The sequence below is a fragment of the Aquarana catesbeiana genome, linkage group LG04, assembly GCF_042186555.1.
Source record: "Aquarana catesbeiana isolate 2022-GZ linkage group LG04, ASM4218655v1, whole genome shotgun sequence".
Taxonomy (NCBI): domain Eukaryota; kingdom Metazoa; phylum Chordata; class Amphibia; order Anura; family Ranidae; genus Aquarana; species Aquarana catesbeiana.
This window is the reverse complement of record NC_133327.1, coordinates 509,365,294-509,386,513: the sequence shown is the minus strand read 5'-3', so window position 1 is coordinate 509,386,513 and position 21,220 is coordinate 509,365,294. Positions and strand designations below refer to the sequence as shown.

At 39.9% G+C, this 21,220-nt stretch overlaps 1 protein-coding gene across 2 annotated transcripts in view; it reads left to right on the top strand.

Moving 5' to 3' along the window:
- The window catches only part of LTBP1 (latent transforming growth factor beta binding protein 1), a 548,083-nt gene that overhangs the window by 462,838 nt on the left and 64,025 nt on the right, over positions 1-21,220 (top strand). For both annotated transcript variants that reach the window (XM_073627728.1, XM_073627727.1), the window contains 2 exons: positions 4,040-4,162; positions 18,508-18,633. In XM_073627728.1, coding sequence (XP_073483829.1) covers positions 4,040-4,162; positions 18,508-18,633 — 249 coding nt within the window. The remainder of the gene's footprint in view (positions 1-4,039; positions 4,163-18,507; positions 18,634-21,220) is intronic.

Sequence of the window (21,220 nt, the reverse complement as noted above, 5' to 3'; positions counted from 1 at the left end):
TGGGAAAAATCCTCACTCTTGCCGATAGATCCCCTGGTAGACCCGCTTCCGAGACAGGTAGACTCAATAAGAGTGGTAAACCAAATGAGGTATTTAGGGGTGAATATAACAAAAGATCCGGGACAGTACATAACAGGTAATATAGTACCACTAATGGTGAAGTTAAAACAAAAGAGTCGGGTGTGGGGCAGTCTTCCTCTCTCGGTCGCCGGTAGATGTAATCTTATCAAGATGATATGGATGCCGCAAATTCTATTCGTAATACACAATTCCCCTGTTTGGATCCCAAAACATTGGTTTAAAAAGATGGACAGTTTGTTCAGAGAATTAATTTGGAGGAATAGGGTGGCAAGGATTGGTTTGCGGGTGCTTCGTCGGCCGAGGGAGGAGGGAGGTCTGGCCCTACCGGACCCCTGGAGCTACTTTTTGGCAGCCCAAATGCAGCATATGAGAGGCAGCAACCTGCCTGAAGAGAGGGAAGGAGGTAGTGGTATATGGCTAAACAACAGCGGTCATGATACAGTTGTGGAAGCAGTGGAGGCAGAGTCTTTTGTGCATAGCTGTCCCACAACTCAGTTAATGATTAGAAGCTGGAAGACTGTGAAGGCTGTGTTAGGGTATACGGGGTTTTCTGAGTTCTCTCCAATATGGAATAACAAAAATTTAAAAGAGCTTATTACGTTGGGGAAAATAGAAGAGTGGGATAGGAGAGGTATTCATTGCTTGGCACAGCTGTATAGGGTGGGGAGACTGAAGTCATTTCAAGAGCTAAGTGAGGAGTTTGCAGTCCCCAATAGGCTATTTTTTCAATATCTGCAAGTGAAGCACGCCCTGGAGACACAATTCAGAAGAAAGGGGATAGAGTGGAATGAAATGCCTTTGTTGAAGAAAGTGGTAAACAATAGTGGCTCGGGAGGGCTGATCTCAGAAATATATAGGGGTATAAATATGATAGGGCAGGAGGGGGTAGTGGTGTTGAGGAAAAGAGCCAAATGGGAGGAAGAGATTGGCACTATTACGGAGGCACAGTGGAAGTATGTCCTAGCATTGGGGCCTAGGATCTCTCTGTCACCGGCACAAGGGGTATCCCATTTGTATCTGATCTATAGACTTTACTATACCCCAGAAAAACTATTTAGGTTTGGGAAGAGGCAAGACGCGAAATGCCAACGTTGCGGGGACGGGGGAGGAGACCTGATGCACATGTTCTGGCGATGCCCCAAGCTATATAGGTATTGGGAAGAAATAGTGGGGAAAATTAACGTAGTATTTGGGACCTCGCTAGCCATGGAGGCCAGAACCTGTCTTTTGAGCCTGATGGAGAACAATGGTGTGCTGAAAGACACCCAAACCGCAATAATAAGATGCCTGTTCCAGGGTAGGAAGATTATAGCAAGGAAGTGGCAGGCAAAAGACCCCCCAACAGTAGTAGAATGGCTGAGAGAGGTTAATGATATGATTATGAAGGAGGAGCTTTGGTATAGAAAGAAAGGTAGTTTGAAGAAATATAAGAAGATATGGAAGCAATGGCTGGAGTATGAATGGTCTGATCGGGTAGGAGTGGATTAGGTAGAAAGGGTGGAGTGAGTATGGGGTGGAGGGAGGTTGGAAGGTATGGTGTGATGGAGGGAGGGGAGGTGTGGAGGGGTATTATAGGGGAATATGTTTGGGGATGCTGTCCTCTGTTTTTCTGCTCTTCAGTAGGCTGACTTTTCTTGAGAAGTTTTTTTACGGGATGTGCACACTATTTGCTTGGTTGGATAAGTCTTTATTTCATATTTGAGGGGGGGGGGAGGGGAGGGAGGGAAAAAAAATAAACCACAATGATGTGAAAAATGAGAGGAGATAAATTTTGATTTTCAAAGTTGATACAATGTCTCTCAATAAGATTTTCGCTGAAGTGGAAAAAAAAAAAAAAAGAAAAAAAAAAAAAAAAAACTGGAAAGAAATTAAGTGTTTGTATTACTAGCAGTTTTTTTTCTGCGTAGCATTTTTTTCAAGTTATGAACTCGGCACTCTTTTTTACCGCTAACAAGTAAAACTTAATGTCTATGTCTAAGTCTAATACACCATTGATTTTATTACATGGCTAGACATACTGTACATAAAACACTTTTTTAATGTTCCATGACGTCTGTGATTGTTTAAACAATTGTTAAATGACAGGAATTTTTTCATAGTAGAATATAGTCCCTAGAAGTCTGGTTCCATAATCATTCTGAAGGTTTTTTCTTTAAGTCACCAAACACGTCAGGGTCATAACTTTTTATTTTTTATCATAGCAGGCTAAAACAACATACTTTTAAATTGTATTTTAATACATTGCACACATCAGACTTCTTTAAACTTTAAACTCCATCAAACCTTTAAGCTTGTATTTGACGTTTTAATAACTATTTTATAACCCTTGGGATTTTTCAACAGACATAACTAAATGTAACTAGATACAATGTTGTAAGTGACCTTTAACATCTAATAAATCTAAACTAAAATAAAAAGAAATATATATTTTAGGTAAAGGATTCCTATTCCTTAGGCTCCATGAACATTGGCTTAAAAATTGTTGCTTCTGCCTGTAGAAGCAATTCAATGTTATCCTATGTGTCTATGCACATTAGGACGATTACAGGCATACTTGGAGCTCAGAGTTTTCTGGAAGGAAAAAACGCTAAACTCTCCTAAACTATGTACAAAAACGCTCTATAGGAGTGTTTTTTTCTGCCAAGGGAACTGACATTTTTTTTAAGCCCAGTGTGCCTGGAGCCCCAGTGAAGCTGATGAAATAAAGACAGGACCATACATTAAAGTGAACCAGTTGCCAGGCTATGGACCTCAAACTAATTACATGTGCTTAAGGCGACTGCAAATGAAGAGACAAAAATACCTGCTGTCCAGCAACCCATGACTCAGATTTATACTCTCTTGCAGAGCTGCATGGTTGGACACTCTTGAGTGTATCAGATGAATTCCTCTATTTACACTGTGGCCTCTACATCACTACCATCCCTAGTGATAACCAGAGGCACAGGAAATGGGACAAGTAATAGGATTCCTCTTCTGCAGGCTGCTCTGTCTACTCCTCCACTGTTGCTGGCTTTCTAAGACATTAAATGTTCAAGTATATAATGATGGTAGCTGCACACCAAATCTGATCCTGGTTAACTTTATTGATCCAAACAACAGACCACATGAGCGCCTCCCTCTGATATGTTTCACCCCTAAGGGATTATTAGTAAAGACCAGATCTAGAGCAGCAGTTTAACATGAAATTTCACAGCCAAAGCATTTAAGTTGCCTTTCTGCCTGATCTGCTCACCCTGCTTTCAGAAGGCACTTCCGCTTTTGAAAAGTGTAGACACCAAATGTAGAGAGAATGAGTGGTGATTGACATCTACTATCTGTCCCTGGCTCTCCCAAATGAATCTAAAATCTAACATTACACTGTAACAGTCCTTTGCAGAGTTCTAAGAGTTAAAGATTTTAAATGGTATGTTACTAGCAGTATTGTGACAGGCATTGATGTTTTAGCGGTTTTGGCAAAGGTTTACTTTTGAGTGGTTGGTTTAATTATGCACAGAATTCCTGAAATTCAGGATTTGATTATGTAATTATAATATATATAGTCATTATTATTATACAGGATTTATATAGCGCCAACAGTTTGGTGCAACAGTAACAATTTGGTACAAGAGGAATCAGAGGGCCCTGCTCATTAGAGCTTACAAAAGGTAATATCTGTGGGGGATGAGCTGATGGAGGAACTAAAACAGTGTATTAGTTAGAAGCAGGATAGGCTTCTTTAAAGAGAAGGGTTAGTCATGGTGATCATTTAACAGTGTGAGGCCTACTAAGCACCAAGAAGATACTATGGCTAACCATTCATATTATATCATTTTCTCTGATTACATTAGTTCAGAATTATAGTGTTTTTTCTTTATTTACTTGTATACTACTTTGCAATATAGCAAATAATAATAAGAAAAATAAATTAGACATGATATACATTTATTTTGTATTTTCTGACTCTTATTTTCATCAGACATTGATGAATGCCAAGTTCAAAGCCTTTGTGACAATGGACAGTGCAGGAATACCAGGGGATCGTTCACTTGTATATGCAATGAAGGCTACAAGCTATTATCTTCTGGAGACCAATGTGAAGGTAATGTTGAAATAGAAATGTTACTTCCATAGACTTAGTTTTTTTAAATAACAAAAAGTAGACTTATTTATTTTGACCCCCCCTATGATATAAAACAATAGTCCTCCCCATTGGGCTGTGACAGTATTTTATTCCACGGTCTTTTGTTTCATTGGGGTTGATTTACTAAAGATAGTTCACTTTGAAAATACATTTTACCAAGAGCTTAGTGAATTAAATTTAGCTCCTCTGACATCCATTATCCAATCATGTACAAGCAAAAATGCTGTTTCTTATTTTCCTTTCACATGATTGGATGTTCGTGCAAAGTGAAAGTTCACAAAGTGAATTTTTCACTAAGCTCTGGGGAGAATTCCCTTGCAAAGCGAACAGCCTATGTTTAATTACTCAAATGCAGTTCATTGGAAACCTTTGCAGATTTAAACATTTTGCCTGTCGTTGCTTATCTCCTATACGAAAATGCTAGTTGCCTGTCTGTCTCTGATTTCAATACTTTCTGAGTTAGTGACTCAATACAAGCATGAAACAGCTGAAGCCATAATTAAGTCATCAGTTGCACATCAATGAATATCGAAGCCACTTGATTAGCCCAGCCTTTTCATAAGCAGAGGCCACAATGGAAAGCTTCATGTTTCTCTAAGTGCAGGTTTCCCTTTATTACTAGAGAATACTTGAACAACTTCTACAGTTTATAGTCAGCATTTTGGGATATGGTGTAGAAACATTGGTATGTCATTCATGACTCTGATGCAAAACCTGTCCTGAGAAATATGTAGGATGCCTTCACTAGCATCCTTCTAAAATTACTAGTCGCCTAACTAACTCTGGCTTGAATATTTTCTGAATCACTAACTCAGAACAAACTTGCTACCAGAAATGTCAACATTGTTGATCTGTTTACTTTTTCTGTCCCAGCAAATTGGGGGGTTCTGATTTACTAAATAGGCCATCCCCACATCAGTCCATCATGAACGCTGCTGCCAGGCTTATCCACCTCACAAACCGCTCAGCTTCTGCTATACCCCTCTGCCAATCCCTCCATTGGCTGCCACTCAGCCACCGAATTAAATTCAAGACACTAACTATAACTTACAAAGCCATCCACAACCTTACCCCCAGCTACATCACTAACCTAGTCTCAAAATACTAACCTAATCATTCTCTTCGCTCCTCCCAAGACCTCCTGCTCTTAAACTTTCTTGTCACCTTATCCCATGCTCACCTTCAGGACTTCTCCAGAGCCTCTCCCATCCTCTGGAATGCTCTACCCCAATCTGTCCGATTTTGTCCTACTTTATCCACTTTCAGACGATCCCTGAAAACTCATCTCTTCAGAGAAGCCTGTCTGGCCCCCACCTAACAACTGTACATTTATCTTCTCAATCAGCACATTGCCCACAGTTATTACCTCTTGTATCTCTTGACCTTCCCTCTTAGATTGTAAGCTCTAAGGGCCCTCTGATTCCTACTGTATTAAAGTGTATTGTATTTGTACTGTCTACCCTCAAGTTGTAAAGCGCTACGTAAACTGTTGACACTATATAAATACTGTATAATAATAATAATAATACTAAAGCTAAAAATCTCAGCAGTAGGAAATCACTATGAAAGCTATCATCATGCTTGTGTTGTATGTTCTCCTGAGGGCATGGATACTCACAGCAGGGCTGACCAACTGGTGGCCCATGCAGTCACCACTTGGCTGATATACACTGGTCAGGTCAGTATATCTGCCTTTTTTGTAAGGTAAAGATGCACATTAAAGCAGACCTTCAGTAATTTTTTCAACTTTCCATCTATTAAATCTTCTGCCCTTGTTGTTTTAACTTTGGATAGTAAAACCTTTTTTCTCTGCCAGTAAATACCTTATACAGCACACTTCCTGTTTCTTGTCTGGTCATTAGCCTAGGCTTATAACATCATGCACAGCTCTCTCTCTCTCTCACTCTCGTGAGAGTTTGCCAGGAAGGGAGGGGGGTGAGTCATAAGAGGGCTAATGAAAGCTACAGGGCTGCAGAGCTGGAGGTGTGCCTCTATGTGTCTGTGTAAATCCAGGAAGTGAACAGGTAGCAGCTTCAGCTGCCCACAGCTAAAATGGATGCAGCCAGGCTCAGTGGAGGGAGATTTCTGCAGCATATTTGGTAAGTACAGAATCACAGTATATATAAAATAATATGCAAAGTGGTTGGAGGGAAGCTGTGGAATGGCAAAGATGTTTTTATTATAAATTATGTGAACAGACTGCAGTTCCTCTTTAAGAGAGAGTATTTTTAGATTTTATTTTAGGAGCTTGCTTGCAACCAGTCAAAGCTTGCTACCAAGCAGCCGATGAGCTGCTGCTTATTGGTTTTTGACTACATTGCAGATTGTAGCAGTGACAGCAACAGTGCCCACTAGTCCTGCCTCCTGTACTCTCTGTGTTAGGTACGCCCGAACCCTGCACACTGTGCATTATGTACTGTTTACTACAGCAGTACATATACTTTGTTGTACATACAGTTGCTGGTTGCTAAGTAGTGAGTACATCTCAGCAATCTCCTACCCTAGACATAAACAAGCAGTTAACCCATGCAGTGCGGGCAGAGCCCCACTACGTGGGGATTCCCCCCCAGGGTTCTGCTTTAAATTAAAATTAAATACTACTTCCAAAATGTTGTGCTTAGGTCTGTAAAATAATGTAGATGGAGCTTTAGGCTATATAAATGTAAATCATCACCAAATAACAGGCTGCATACTGAAGATGTTCAACTCCAGCCAAGGTTTATTGCAACCACAGCACACTGCTCACTTCCACCCAAAGCCAGGCCCCAATATATTTCACCCACAGCAGGGCTTAATTATAGGGATCGTCTTAATCATTGTCATTGTGGCAACTGAAGGGGAAGAATTTTAAGTGCATTGCCTTTCCTTAGGGCTTCTGAGAGGAATCAGAGAAATTCTGATTGGTCACATGCTGGCACATGACGACTATGACTAATCAGAATTGCACTGATTGATCCTGAAAGGAAGACAGAAAAGCGAGGCTTTCAGATTGCCAGACTGCTGCAGTGGCCCACAAAGTGACAGATAATCACCCAAGGAGGTGAGTGCAGCAGGGGCTGGGTGGGGGCAGCGGGTGTAGGGTTTCGATTTACTTTTTCATTTTTTGTGTAAAGCTTACACCTTTTTCTGCCATTTGTTATTCAGAAGTTTAAATCAGTACATTTTGCTAGACAATTACTTAGAACCCCCAAACATTATATATTTTTTTTATCAGAGACCTAAGAGAATACAAATGGCAGTCGCTGACATTTTTTATGTTACGTGGTTTTTAAGCAATAGTTTTCAAATGCAATTTTTTGGGAAAAAATACACTTTAATGAATGAAAAAGAAAAAAAACATAATATATACCCCAATTTTTTTGTGTAATATGAAAGACGATGTTACGCCGAGTAACTAGATACGTAACATGTCATGCTTTAAAATTGTGTGCGCTCGTGGAATGGTGCCAAACTACGGTACTTAAAAGTCTCCACTTTCTACAGTTTAGAGTTACAGAGGAGGTCTAGTGTTAGAATTATTGTTCTCGCTCAGACGTTCGCGGCGACATCTCACATGTGTGGTGCCAACACAGTTTACAGATGTGGGCGTGACCTACGTATGCGTTCACTTTTGCTTTAAGAAAAAGAAAACATGTTGCTCCGGTCCTCTAATGACATAGAGATCCTCTAATGACATAGAGATGAGCGGTGGTTACTTGCAATCGCTTATCTCTATGCAAAGACCTTGCCGACGCTGGATGGTGCCCAGGCTCAGCAATCGATAAAGTTAGCCCGGGAAGCGGCGGAAGGGGGGACACCTCTCCTGCCGCTTCCAAAAGTGATCCCATGGCAAATCCACCACTGGGATCACTTTTATCAAAAAGCCGCCCGCCTAGGGGAAACAAATAATATCCAGGGGTTAGGGTATCTAGCTGCAGCCATGACCCCAATATTTAACATCAAAATCATGACGTATATTTCCAGTTAGGCAGTGGGCAAGTGGTTAGAGCAAGCACATAAACAGCACATAATTGAACAGATTTTACTGGAAATATACCTATGATAAATTTTTCGGTATTAGTCAGATCTATTGAAATGCTCACACTGTTTTTAAAACTTTGCTTACTGAATGGGGTTATGTAGTCACATTTATTTTAATGTAGTAGCTTTTTCCATGACATTACATACAGAAATTTAGTGCCTGCATTTACATTGCGTAAATAGGCGCATCAAATTTTACTTCCATTCCTTTTAACTGCTTCAGCTCCTGAAGATTTTACCCCCTTTCTGACCAGAGCACTTTTTGCGATTCAGCTCTGCGTCGCTTTAACTGACAATTGCACAGTCGTGCGACATTGCTCCCAAACAAATTTGACGTCCTTTTTTTCCCACAAATAGAGCTTTCTTTTGGTGATATTTGATCACCTCTGCGGTTTTTATTTTTTGCTCTATAAACAATAAAGAGCGACAATTTTGAAAAAAACGCAATATTTTTTACTTTTTGCTATAATAAATATCCCCCAAAAATATATAAAAAAACTATTTTTTTCCTCAGTTTAGGCTGATATGTATTGTTCTACATATTTTTGGTAAAAAAAATCACAATAAGCGTTTATTGATTGGTTTGCACAAAAGTTATAGCGTATACAAAATAGGGAATAGTTTTATGGCATTTTTATTAATTTTTTTTTTTTTTTTTACTAGTAATGGCGGCAATCTGCAATTTTTATCAGGACTGTGACATTATGGCGGACACGTTGGACAATTTTGACACATTTTTGGGACCATTGGCATTTTTACAGCGATCAGTGCTATAAAAATGCATTGATTACTGTAAAAATGTCACTGGCAGTGAAGAGGTTAACCTCTAGAGGGCGATCAAGAGGTTAATGTGTTACCTATTGTGTGCTCTAACTGAAGGGGGGAGGGGACTGTCTAGGGGAGATGACAGATCGCTGTTCATACTCTGTATGAACAGACGATCATCGTCTGTTCTCCCCTCAGAGAACCCGGGATCTGTGTGTTTACACACACAGATCCCAGTTCTCCGTGTGCCTTGAGCGATCGTGGGAGCCTGGCGGTGATCGCAACTGCTAGGCACTCGCATCGGCTCTGTGGGCGAGCGGGGTGCGCGTGCATGTCTCCGGAAGCGCGCGCCCCAAGTGGGCAAATATAAAATCGACGTAACATGACGGCGATTCGCGCAGCCAAGCCATGTGGCCACAATACAACTGCAGCGGCTGGTCGGCAAGCAGTTAATTTATGCGCATACACGTATATGAATGTGCATGCAATTCCACGCATTTATATGCGCACAAGTGTAAATTTCTGATTTTGGATGCAGATTTTTCTATTTTAATTGTATGCATCTGCCCATAGAAAACAATATAATTGCATTCAGAGACATAAAATGTACAGTACTGATAAAATGCCATGCTTTGGGCATCATTGTGCAAGAGCCCTAAAAAAACTAGTTGCTCTTCAAATACTTCCCACAGCACCTATACCACTCTTTCCATACATTTTCTTTTTTAATTGCAATTGTTTTGGAAAAACATTTCAGAAAATAGCCTACATTCGTTTTGTTTAAAGCTAGAAGAAATTGTATTTGCACATTTGTTTGCTAGTTATTCATTTTTATTTTTTTACGTTTTGTTTTTTAAACTTCAATAAGACACATATATAAAATTGGAAGCAGGTTTTAAAAAATGAGACAGTATATCTCCACCCTAAGCTTTGCTATAGTGCCCACTAACAGATATTAGAAGTATCATAGAGTTCCATATTCTTTTACTGGGGCAAGGGTGAGAGCTTGAAGGCACCTGCTAATTCCCCTTCATCTTCAGATTTTTTCCAGAAAGTATTATGCTTAGAAAGTTCTAAATTATAAGTTTTACTTAAAAATTCTTGCCTGCTTCATAAAATATTTTTTTTTCTTCATGCTGAAGTCAATTTCTGCCATCTTTATAACATTTTAAAGGTCTTGCATACATTTTAAGCTAATCATTCTTAAAAATGCATTGTGTACAATAATTGGTAATATATCACTGTCCCTTTTATTTTAATTTTGAGTGTTTTTAATAAAACAAACTTCTTTCCTGTGGTGATGATGCTTTACATTGCACGGAGGCTTAGAAATGAAAATTGTGGCCAAATACCCACACAAGGACAAAAATACTGTTAATTCAATGTGTGTGTGTGGACCGGTGTATGGTCTAATATTGATGAAAGTGGCCTAGGCTACGCCATCCTTCAAGTGGGCTTGTAACCACTGAAGGTGTGGTATAGATGAGCCCTGTTAGTGTCTCAGGCTGCTGCCTCTCTGAAAGTGACAAAAAATGCGCTTCACAATGTACTCTTGGATGGGTGTAGAAGCTCACTCAGTATAAAGGTTAATCACACTTGATGTTATATTTAAGAAGTTTACAGTTGATAGTTCACAAGTGATAAGTAAGCCATGTGTTTTTCGGTGGAAATGCCTCCCCCTTCATCAGGGCTGTGATGGTAGGTGTGATCAGACCAGACCTGGAACTGAGATTCAGCTAAGAACATGACTCATTAAGTGCTGTCAACTTGTAAAATTACAGAATGTCATAAAAAAAGGGGTTAAGGCATTGCAGTGTCCTGACAAGTTGATGTAGTCAGTAAATGCATGAGAGTCTGATCACTTTTGCAGTTCTCTATAAATAGAAGTTATTTTCCCAACTCTCTACCTGATCTGTTCTCTGGGAGCACCAATCCAGGCATTCCTTATCTTCTCCACTGGTGCTCATATACTAAGAATATAGAGGGGTTCTTTTTCTTCTGCTAACCTGAAGTCACAGAAGAATAGATAGAGGTGCCATACAGTGCCTTGCAAAAGTATTCACCCCCCTTGACATTTTTCATGTTTTGTTGCCACACTGGAATTAACATGGATTGTTTGAGGATTTGCATCATTTAATTTACAGAACATGCCCACAACTTTGAAGATGTTTTTTTTTATTGTAAATCAAACAACAAATAGGACAAAATAACAGAAAAAGTCAATGTGCATAACTATTCACCCCCCCTAAAGTCAATACTTTGTATAGCCACCTTTTGCAGCTATCACAGCTCCAAGTCGCTTTGGATAAGTCTCTATGAGCTTGCCACATCTTACCACTGGGGTTTTTGCCCATTCCTCCTTGCAAAACTGCTCCACCTGCTTCAAGTTAGATGGTTTGCGCTCGTGAACAGCAATCTTTAAGTCTGACCACAGATTTTCTATTGGATTGAGGTCTGGGCTTTGACTAGGCCATTCCATCACATTTACATGTTTCCCCTTAAACCACTCAAGTGTTGCTTTAGCAGTGTGTTTGGGGTCATTGTCCTTCTGGAAGGTGAAGCTCCATCCTAGCCTCAAATCACACACTGAGTGGTACAGGTTTTGCTCAAGAATATCCCTACATTTAGCACCATCCATCTTTCCCTCAACCCTGACCAGTTTCCCAGTCCCGACTACTGAAGAACATCCCCACTGCATGATGCTGCCACCACCATGTTTCACTGTGGGGATGGTGTTCTTTGGGTGATGTGATGTGTTGGGTTTGTGCCAGACATAGCGTTTTCTTTAATGGCCAAAAAGTTGAATTTTAGTTTCATCAGACCAGAGCACCTTCCTCCATACATTTTGGGAGTCTCCCACATGCCTTTTCACAAACTCAAAATGTGCCTTTTTGTTTTTTTGCAGAAAGTAATGGCTTTCTTCTGGCCACTCTGTCATAAAGCACAACTCTGTGGAGCGTATAGCTTATTGTCGTCCTATGTACAGATACTCCAGTCTCTGCTGTGGAACTCTGCAGCTCCACCAGGGTTACCTTAGGTCTCTGTGCTGCCTCTCTGATTAATGCCCTCCTTGCCCGGTCCATGAGTTTTGGTTTGCGGCCGTCTCTTGGCAGGTTTGCTATTGTGCCATGTTCTTTCCATTTGGTTATGATATATTTGATGGTGCTCCTAGGGATCATCAAAGATTTGGATATTTCTTTTATAACCTAACCCTGACTTGTACTTCTCAACAACATTGTCCCTTACTTGTTTGGAGAGTTCCTTGGTCTTCATGGCAGTGTTTGGTTAGTGGTGCCTCTTGCTTAGGTGTTGCAGCCTCTGGGGCCTTTCAAAAAGGTGTGTATATGTAATGACAGATCATGTTACACTTAGATTGCACACAGGTGGAAATCATTTCACTAATTATGACTTCTGAAGATAATTGGTTGTACCAGAGCTTTTTATGGGCTTCATAACAAAGGGGGTGAATACATACGCACATGCCAATTATCATTTTTTATTTCTATAGTATATAGTTTTATGTATATATTTTTCTAATTTTACTTCACCAACTTAGACTATTGTGTTCTGATCCATCACATATAATTCAGATTAAAAAAACATTGAACTAAAGGCTGTAATGTAACAAAATAGGTAAAAAGCCAAGGGAGGTGAATACTTTTGCAAGGCATTGTGTGTGTGTATATATATATTTAGTGCCCTACCCCCACAGGAGCGGCAATTTGTGTGTTATATCCGTAAATTATATTTACCACCTAGCCCATCGCAGCCCATAGAAATAGAAAACAGTCCATATTGTTGTTTTCTCTTGCTTTTATTGATACAATGTGAACTGGGATAGGAGAAGGGTTTTTCTGAGATGCTCTTATACTGCTTTATAATTTCTTTCTTTGCCTGTTTTGTGCAAAGACTTAGCACAATGTGGACTATAAGAAATCACTCTCAATGATTTCTTTGTGGGGAAGACGGAAGTAGATTTACTAGAGAATATATGGTAAAGAGTCTCTCTGAATAACTACTTCACCTGCAGAATTTCCTAGAACAGTCTGTATGTCTATTTGTACTTGGAGCTTTACCGCTAACTTTTTACCACTACTTCCCGTCTGCATGGTACTTCCAAGTTGAGCTAAAGAAGAGATTACTCTGAATAATTCCTCCCGCCTGACTGATTGGAATCCCGGGGCATTGTTGAACCCAAAGTCACAGGCCATCACCACCTGTTTCGCTGACTTGCGTACCAACATCCCTCAGCCTCTGGTAGTACCCTTCCCCTGGGCTTTCACTCACTTGATCGATAGTCCATGTTCCACTCACAAACAATCGACTGCCCAGATGTAGTCCACTTAGTCGCTACTTCTTCCATAAGTGTTTCTGTACTTTCTCTCCAATCTGGCACGCTCCCTTCCCCGTAGCGGCGTTCAGCGTCACCCGCGACTACATACTGTCCGGTATCATCAACTCCTCTGCGTGTCTCGGTCCCCCTCCTTCCCCGTAGGGGGGGAAGGCTCCGCTGGGGAACTTCTTCCTGAAGGCTCTCTCCTGCTGCAAAAAAACCCCGGCCTGTCATGTGACCCCCACCTTTTATGAGAGTCCCGCCTCCTTCCAAGCAAATTAATGATTGGCCAGTACTCACCTACAAGATGCCTGTCACTCAGATCCCAAGTCCAACCTCTCTTCCAAAAATCATTTAATTGAAAGTAAGAGGAGGCATCTCTGGGTCCAAGCACAGGTGGCCACACCCTGCACTATACTAACACTCCCAGTTCCCAAAATAAGTAACCAGGCCTAATATAATAGTACAAGCCTGCCTAAATTTTGCCTGAAACTGTAAGCTCAGAAAAAAGGTTACCTACATGAAAGTAGGTGCCCACTACACACACATATATATATATATTATATATATATATATATATATATATATACACACTATATTACCGATAGTACAGAAGAGGCCAACAGCTGCAGAAGATGATACGCAATAGCGATAAACACAGACTCTTAAATATTACACTCAGAAACTCAGACTTGGATTGGACCCAATGCAGGTGCTTCCTATGCCTAACACTGGTCATGGTCATTCAATTCTTACATGTCTCAAATTGGTTACAGTATTATTTTGACATTTTTTTATCCTAGCATGAAATTATAAATATAAGTTTATTTTGATGCTATGGTTCTCTGAAAAATAATTTTCTCCAATGTTGTTAAATGATCCATATCAAGCTTTCTGAAACTACTTTCTGAAAATGCATTGTTTATAGTTGAAGCACTTTGAAAATCTTGAAAACATATGGCAAGTTTACATTAACAAATAGATCAAAAGTAACAAAAAGCCTCAAATGTGTTCCAGCAATTAGGTTAACACTACCCAGAGTTTTTTTTACAATATGTATGATGCCTAATGAAAACAGACAGAACATGTATTATAAACATCTGCTTGTGGGGCATAGATGGTGATATCCCATTTGTTTCCCATGTGTTTTCCACTTAAAATGAAAAAAATGACAGATGAATTATGTAAAACAAATATTTTTGTTAAACAAACTTTTTATGGCTGGATATAAAAGCTTTAGGGCTGGCTGTTTAGGGGTATGGGGAATTCATTGGAATGCCGATTGATGAATTAAATCTAGTGTGAGGTCTGCTATCTTGTCGCATTCTTCTAATGAGAATAAAAAAAACTGCGCTATTGTCTAAAAAGTACCTCAGCTGCAACTCAAAATGTTATACAACACCAAATGAAATAAAGAACAGGGGGAGCTGCGCTAAACGAATTGATCTATGGGGCAATATTCCATACACTCACAATCTAGAATTAACATTTATTCCGAATAGCATAAGACATGAGACAAATGCACACTTACAGGACGTCGCCCCGTGAAGACGTCCTGTTGATGACGAAACATGTAGGGAGGAGGAGCGACGCACTGACGTCACCATCTTCATGTATGGACTTTTGGTTATTTATTTTTTTACTAGCTGTTCAAAATATTTTTTCTTCAGCTTTGTATTTTTCATGATCACTCATATTTTTGTCATATTATTCACTTTATCTTATTTGTCACATTTTTATTAGAAATTGATATTCACTGAATGTTTTTTATTTGTGCATTGGTACATAACCACATTAGCAGTGTACTCACTTTGGGATAATTCGTTTTTTATAATCACGGTTTCACATGTTGTGGCACACTAGCTTCTAGATTGTGAGTGTATGGAATATTGCCCCATAGATCAATTAGTTTAGCGTAGCTCCCCCTGTTCTCTACATTCTTCTAATGGCTGCTAAAAGAAATTGTGGGCAGAAGGTTGCACAATAAAAATAAAAAAAATACAAGAAATGATATGAATTTTAACACATTCTTGATAGGATTATCTTTTTGGCACAAAAAACAAATGTCCCATCTAAAGCTTTCAAAATGTCATGCTTGAAGGATACTAGACTGAATGGTCCTGCAATAGTACCTCCAGTTGGAGGTCATTAAGGATGCTGTTAAAACTTATTGCATAATACCAGTAAATAGAAAGAAGATACTGTTAGATATTGTTCATCAGAATTTATCATCCATAGTTCCTCTGGTGCATGGTCCCATCTAACATCTGTATGTGTGTTAATAGCACAGCACTGTGTCTTACCAGTGGTAGTAGATGTGTGCATGATGTGTATTCAAGAGTCCCATTCCCCACACACCAGCCCCTAATTAATCACTATATAAAAAAAGAACCCTATCTAAAAGTCCTTTTCACTTACCTGTAGCCTCAGCCATGTGTCCTCAGTGTCAGTGCCTGTCTGATGTGGACATTTCCTATTGGATGGGCTGCAGCAGGGTCCTGTCATTATAGAGGCAAATGCACAAGTCAACAGATGGGAGTGAAGAGACCAGCGGTCTCAGAGCGGAATCACAGCGCTAGATCAAAGGGCACCCCCACCTGGAAACCATTTTGGGTATTAATATTAAGTAGTAGGTGTTTGTTGTTGGAAAATCTCTGTAATGTCTTGGAGGTATTAGATTTATGCTTGAACATAAACAATTGTTCATCAAAAAAGTACAGTTATATTTTTGAATTAAAGGCTATGGCTCTGCTTTACATGATGATAGTACTGAAAAACTGCAACACACATTTTATATATTACCAAAATATATGTGCTTCAACTCTTAATTGAAGGCACATCTTCACTTACAGTTTTCTCCTGAAAAGTCCCACAAATACCTATTAAACCTGTAAGTCCACTTAAGGCCTGGTTCACACCTGTGCCCTTTTATGTGCATTTTGCAGCGCATAAAAATGCATTAGTCACAAAATACTTTGTTTACAACACTATCCTGGGATGAAAAGTGTTGCATTGGGCACGGTCCCATCATCTTGTCATTGCTGGTTCAGAAGCCTGTAGCTTGTCAATCAGCAGCTGGCCACACCTAGTCTTTCTCACTGCTTCTTGAATTGACAGCACTGCCTCTGTTGCTGAAACCCTCCTACTGTAAACTGGAGTGTCTGGGAGGGTGAGCATGTGAGACAAAAATGAAGAAAGATTTGGCTGAGTCAGGGAAAAGAAAGGATTTTTTTTGCCTATTTTAGGAGGCTTGTGCATATGACATTGGGTGCTTGTTTATGCTGTCATTCAAGAGTCTTTATGTATACTTAATCAGAAAATCAGAAATCACCTCTTAAATTTTGCTTAGCTATTTTATCTACCTTAACCATTCACAAGGGTCAATTTTCCAATTCTACACCTACAAATGCTAGCATTTAAATTGGATTTAAAGTGTGCTTCTATGCATTTTACATGGCTTACTGTGTGTGTTTTCAGCTTTGTGTGATAAACACATGTAAATGCACATGCAGTGCCTGGAGTCCAGTGTTAAAGGGGTTGTAAAGTTAAAAATTTTTTCACCTTAATGCATTATATGCATTAAGGTGAAAAAACTTTTGACAATACCGCCGCCCCCAGCCCCCCCCGTTTTACTTACCTGACACCTCGAATCTCCGCTGCTCGTTCCCGTCATCTCTATTGCAGCTCAGCCTGGTCGCTGATTGGCTGCAGTGGATGGATTGAAAGCAGCGCAGCCATTGGCTCGCGCTGCTGTCAATCACATCCGATGACGCGGCGCGCCGGGGGGCGGGGCCGAGTGATACAGTGAGCGGCTATAGCCACCGGCTGTATCACGGGAGCGCGCCCGCAATAACTAACCACCATGCGAGGGAGCTTGCATTAAGGTGGTTAGTTCTTGCGGGGAGGAGCTGAAACAGCCACCGAGGGACCCCAGAAGAGCAGGTTCGGGGCCACTCTGTGCAGAACGAGCTGCACAGTGAATGTAAGTATGACATGTTAGTTATTTTTAAAAAAAAATAAAATTACCTTTACAACCCCTTTAAAGTAGTAGACTTATAATGCCATATTTAAAAAGTCCTGAAGCTTGTATAATGCAATATTAATTCTCATGTATTCAGTAATGTGGTTATTGGCATGTACTGTTTCACAGAACTTAACATAAAACCATAAAACGTTTAAAGTATACCTAAAGGCATTTTTTATTTATTTTTTTTAGTTTTGGACAGAGTGGAGATGGATTAGAATACCTGTCAGGTTTTTATTGCTACCTCTGCCCCTGTTAGGGAGATTCACCCTCTCTATTTGTCCCGTTTACCGTTATCATTGAAAGTGAAAGAAAAAAAAAATCCCAAATTTTGGGTTGTCCCCAGAACAATAATTTGCAGGGATTTTAATTCGCTTTTTTCATTTTTTTAAGCCTGTTTTGGTTATGGGGCAGGAAATGAAGTGAAATCTCCCGAATGGGACACAGATGGCAAAACTGATGGAGGGGTTATAATTCTCCCTCACTCTATGCAAAATGCCTTTCTACTTTAACTATTTACAACAGTTCCTGCACCAAAGGAGTTTCTGTGCATTTTCCCTCACCCATCCATAAAGCACAATTGGCCAGTATGGGTGGGTAAATCTACTTGCATGGTTCTGGGAGGAAAGCAGATAGCACTTGGAAAAATCAACATAGACAACCCATCACTGCAATGCAGAAATGCTTATTGCTTAGCTATTGTGCTACTTTATGAAGCCGATTGAATTTGAAAAAGCATCTTATTAAAAGTTTAACTTTTCTGAGTTTGTACAGATAGTATTTCATGTAATAATAGAATTATGAATAACACAAAGCTGTGTTGTATTCCATGACCTTCTGAAAAGTAAAACATATTGTAGCCTTTTGCAACCTTATTTATACTAACATTGCATGCATTTTAAGTTCCTGCCAATGGCTGTTCACATTTTTGAAGGCAAGAATTCTGTCTGTCCCAAATTAAAGCTTGTGCATCATAGTAAGAAGATTGTTAGAAATTTGCCCACACTAGGCATGATTTGCTAAAATTGCTATTTTAAAGTCTGTTCCTTAGGATACAATGAAGCAACTATGTTCTGTCAAGCTGGAGAGTAATATGGTTTAAAAATAATGGGCCATCCAATCATGAAATAATTGCTTTGTTTGCCAAAACTTTGATTGCAGACATTGATGAATGCCAAGAGATGGATGAAGCTTGCCAGGGAGGAGGAAGCTGCTCTAATACAATCGGTTCTTATGAATGCGTTTGTCCACCAGGCTTCCTGCTTGTTGATGGAAGGCGGTGTCAAGGTAAGGATTGTTAATTAAAGGCTATGTTCACCTTTTTGGGCAGAATTTCCCTTTTCATAATAAACAGAAACCTTTTCTAATGTCTTTTCTACCAAGCACATTGGCTTATCTCTTTATACCTAGTTCATGGCAGCCTTCAATCTGCACCTGTTATTTCAGAATTTAGAAAAATGCATCTGAACCCTGACTTCATATAACATCATGTGACCATACAGGAAACTTCATTTCCCATTATGCACTGCCTCCTACATCACAGAATAGGGCATGTTTTACAGTACCTGTCTAAACCACACCTCCCTCATTACTATACTATCTCTTTTTTATTTCTACCCACTTTCCTACTCCCTCATTTATGCAAGTACATGGGAGGGAGTGGGCAGCGACAGCAAGGTGTCATTGTTCTTGTAATCCAGATCAGGGAGAGAGAGGGGGGAGCGTATAAAACACACCAATTTCATTTTCACTGTCACAGTCCATCCAGCTCAGACAGTATTGTGTGCTTTTAGGCTGATCATACACTATACAATCTGAATGTACATTCTATTTTCTATTTATCTACCATTAAAGTGTTAGTAAAACCCAGGACTCAACATTCACTATATCTGTTCTCCAACAGTACACAGAACATGGAAATGCAATTATTTTAGTAAATATAAACTGCTAAATACCTTTTTTTCATCAGCAGTATATACCAGTCTTGTGACTTCTATCAGTGTCCGGCCGAGCACTGGATAAAACTTGTAGGAGGAGTTTCCATTCTCCTCTGACTGTCCTATGAGGCTGCATGACCCCTGCCCCTCTGTCTGGATAGTGCTGATTGGCCCTGTGCTGATCACATGCACCCTTCCAAAGAAAAAAACTCTTCCTAGCAATACACAATAAACTGAGCATATGCATAGTGCCTCCTAGGGCTCTGTGCTATTAGCAGATGGATTGGGGACAGTAAAAGAAGGGGAGGTTCAGAGAAGACAGGATCAAACAGCCTTTTTACACAATGCGGAGGATTAACCCCTTAGGTTCCACAGTGAGTATACATATACAGACCAGGGACATGCGGTGAGGTCAGTGGCTGGTGAGGCACTGGCTAGTATCAGAGCCAGATACACACATGTTACATAAGCCACGAATGTTAGAGCGAGAACAATAATTCTAGCACTAGCCCCCCTCTGTGATTCTAAACATGTAACCTGTATACATTTTTACAGCGTCGCCTATGGAGATTTTTAAGTACCGAAGTTTGGCACCATTCCATGAGCGTGCACAATTTTAAAGCATGACATGTTAGGTATCTATTTACTTGGAGTAACATCCTTCACATTATACAAAAAAATTAGACTAACTTTAGTGTTTTATATTCCAAAAAAAAAAAAACACATTTGAAAAATTGTTGCGCAAACACCGTTTAACATAAAAAGTTGCAACGGCCACCATTTTATTCCCTAGGATGTCTGCTAAAATATATATATATATATATATATATATATATATATATATATATAAATAAATAAATATATATATATATATATATATATATATATATATATATATATATTATATAATGTTTGGGGGTTTTGAGTAATTTTCTAGCAAAAAAATTATGATTTTTACATGTAGGAGAGAAGTGTCATTGGCCTGGGTGACAAGGGGTTAAACGGAGTTCCACCCATTTAAAAGTCAGCAGCTACAAAAAGTGTAGCTGCTGACTTTTAATAAACAGACACTCCACTGTCTCATGGTCCAGCGATGCGGCCGCCCAAAGCTTCGCTTCTCTCCCCCACCTCTCTGTGGCGCCGGCATTGCAAGTGTGGGCGTCCGGCTGCGGCTTCATAGCCAGGCGCAAGCCACGCTGCACGTTGTGAATGGCCAGGCAATCTTCTGGGACCTGTGACGTGTCCCAGAAGATTGCAGGGAGGGAGGGGGGAGAGGTGAACTTCCGCTCTGTGCCAGGAGAGGAAGTGGGAGCTGGGTACCTGTGAAAACGAGGTACCCACTCCCCCCCCCAAAAAAAAATGACATGCCAAATGGAGCATGTCAGGGGGTCACAACTACTTATTATTTAATTATTATATATTGTTTTTAAGGTAATTTACTATATTTTCCAAAACTGTATTCAAGCAGGTGGCTTAACAGACAAATTACTGAAGTTTGGAGTTTTAACTTCAAACCAGTACTTTCACAGTAAATAGATAAATAATAAATTATTATGTTTTAATCAAGCTAAATCATATATAATTATGCTATATGTTATAACAGTACATTTTCAGCAGGCAGCAGATTCTCAGTCTCCCTCTTAACTGTGTGAGAAAAACATGGGATTATGGGTTAATCTCATATGACACTGCAGTGAGAGGAGAGCCTTCACTGCAGCATTTTTATTGGACAGCTTGTTCCAATGGTGCTTTACCATTGGTCCAAGGCTCCAAGCTGTCCATTAAGCTCAGTGCCTCTGACAAGAAGTGAGGAGAGGCACTGTGAGCTCATCCTCTCAGTCTGCTGCAAACAGAATGTGCCAGCTTGTATGTAAACTGGCCCCTCTGTATGTAGCTTCTGACAGGTTGCACAAGAAGCCCCGTATCTCCACAACTAT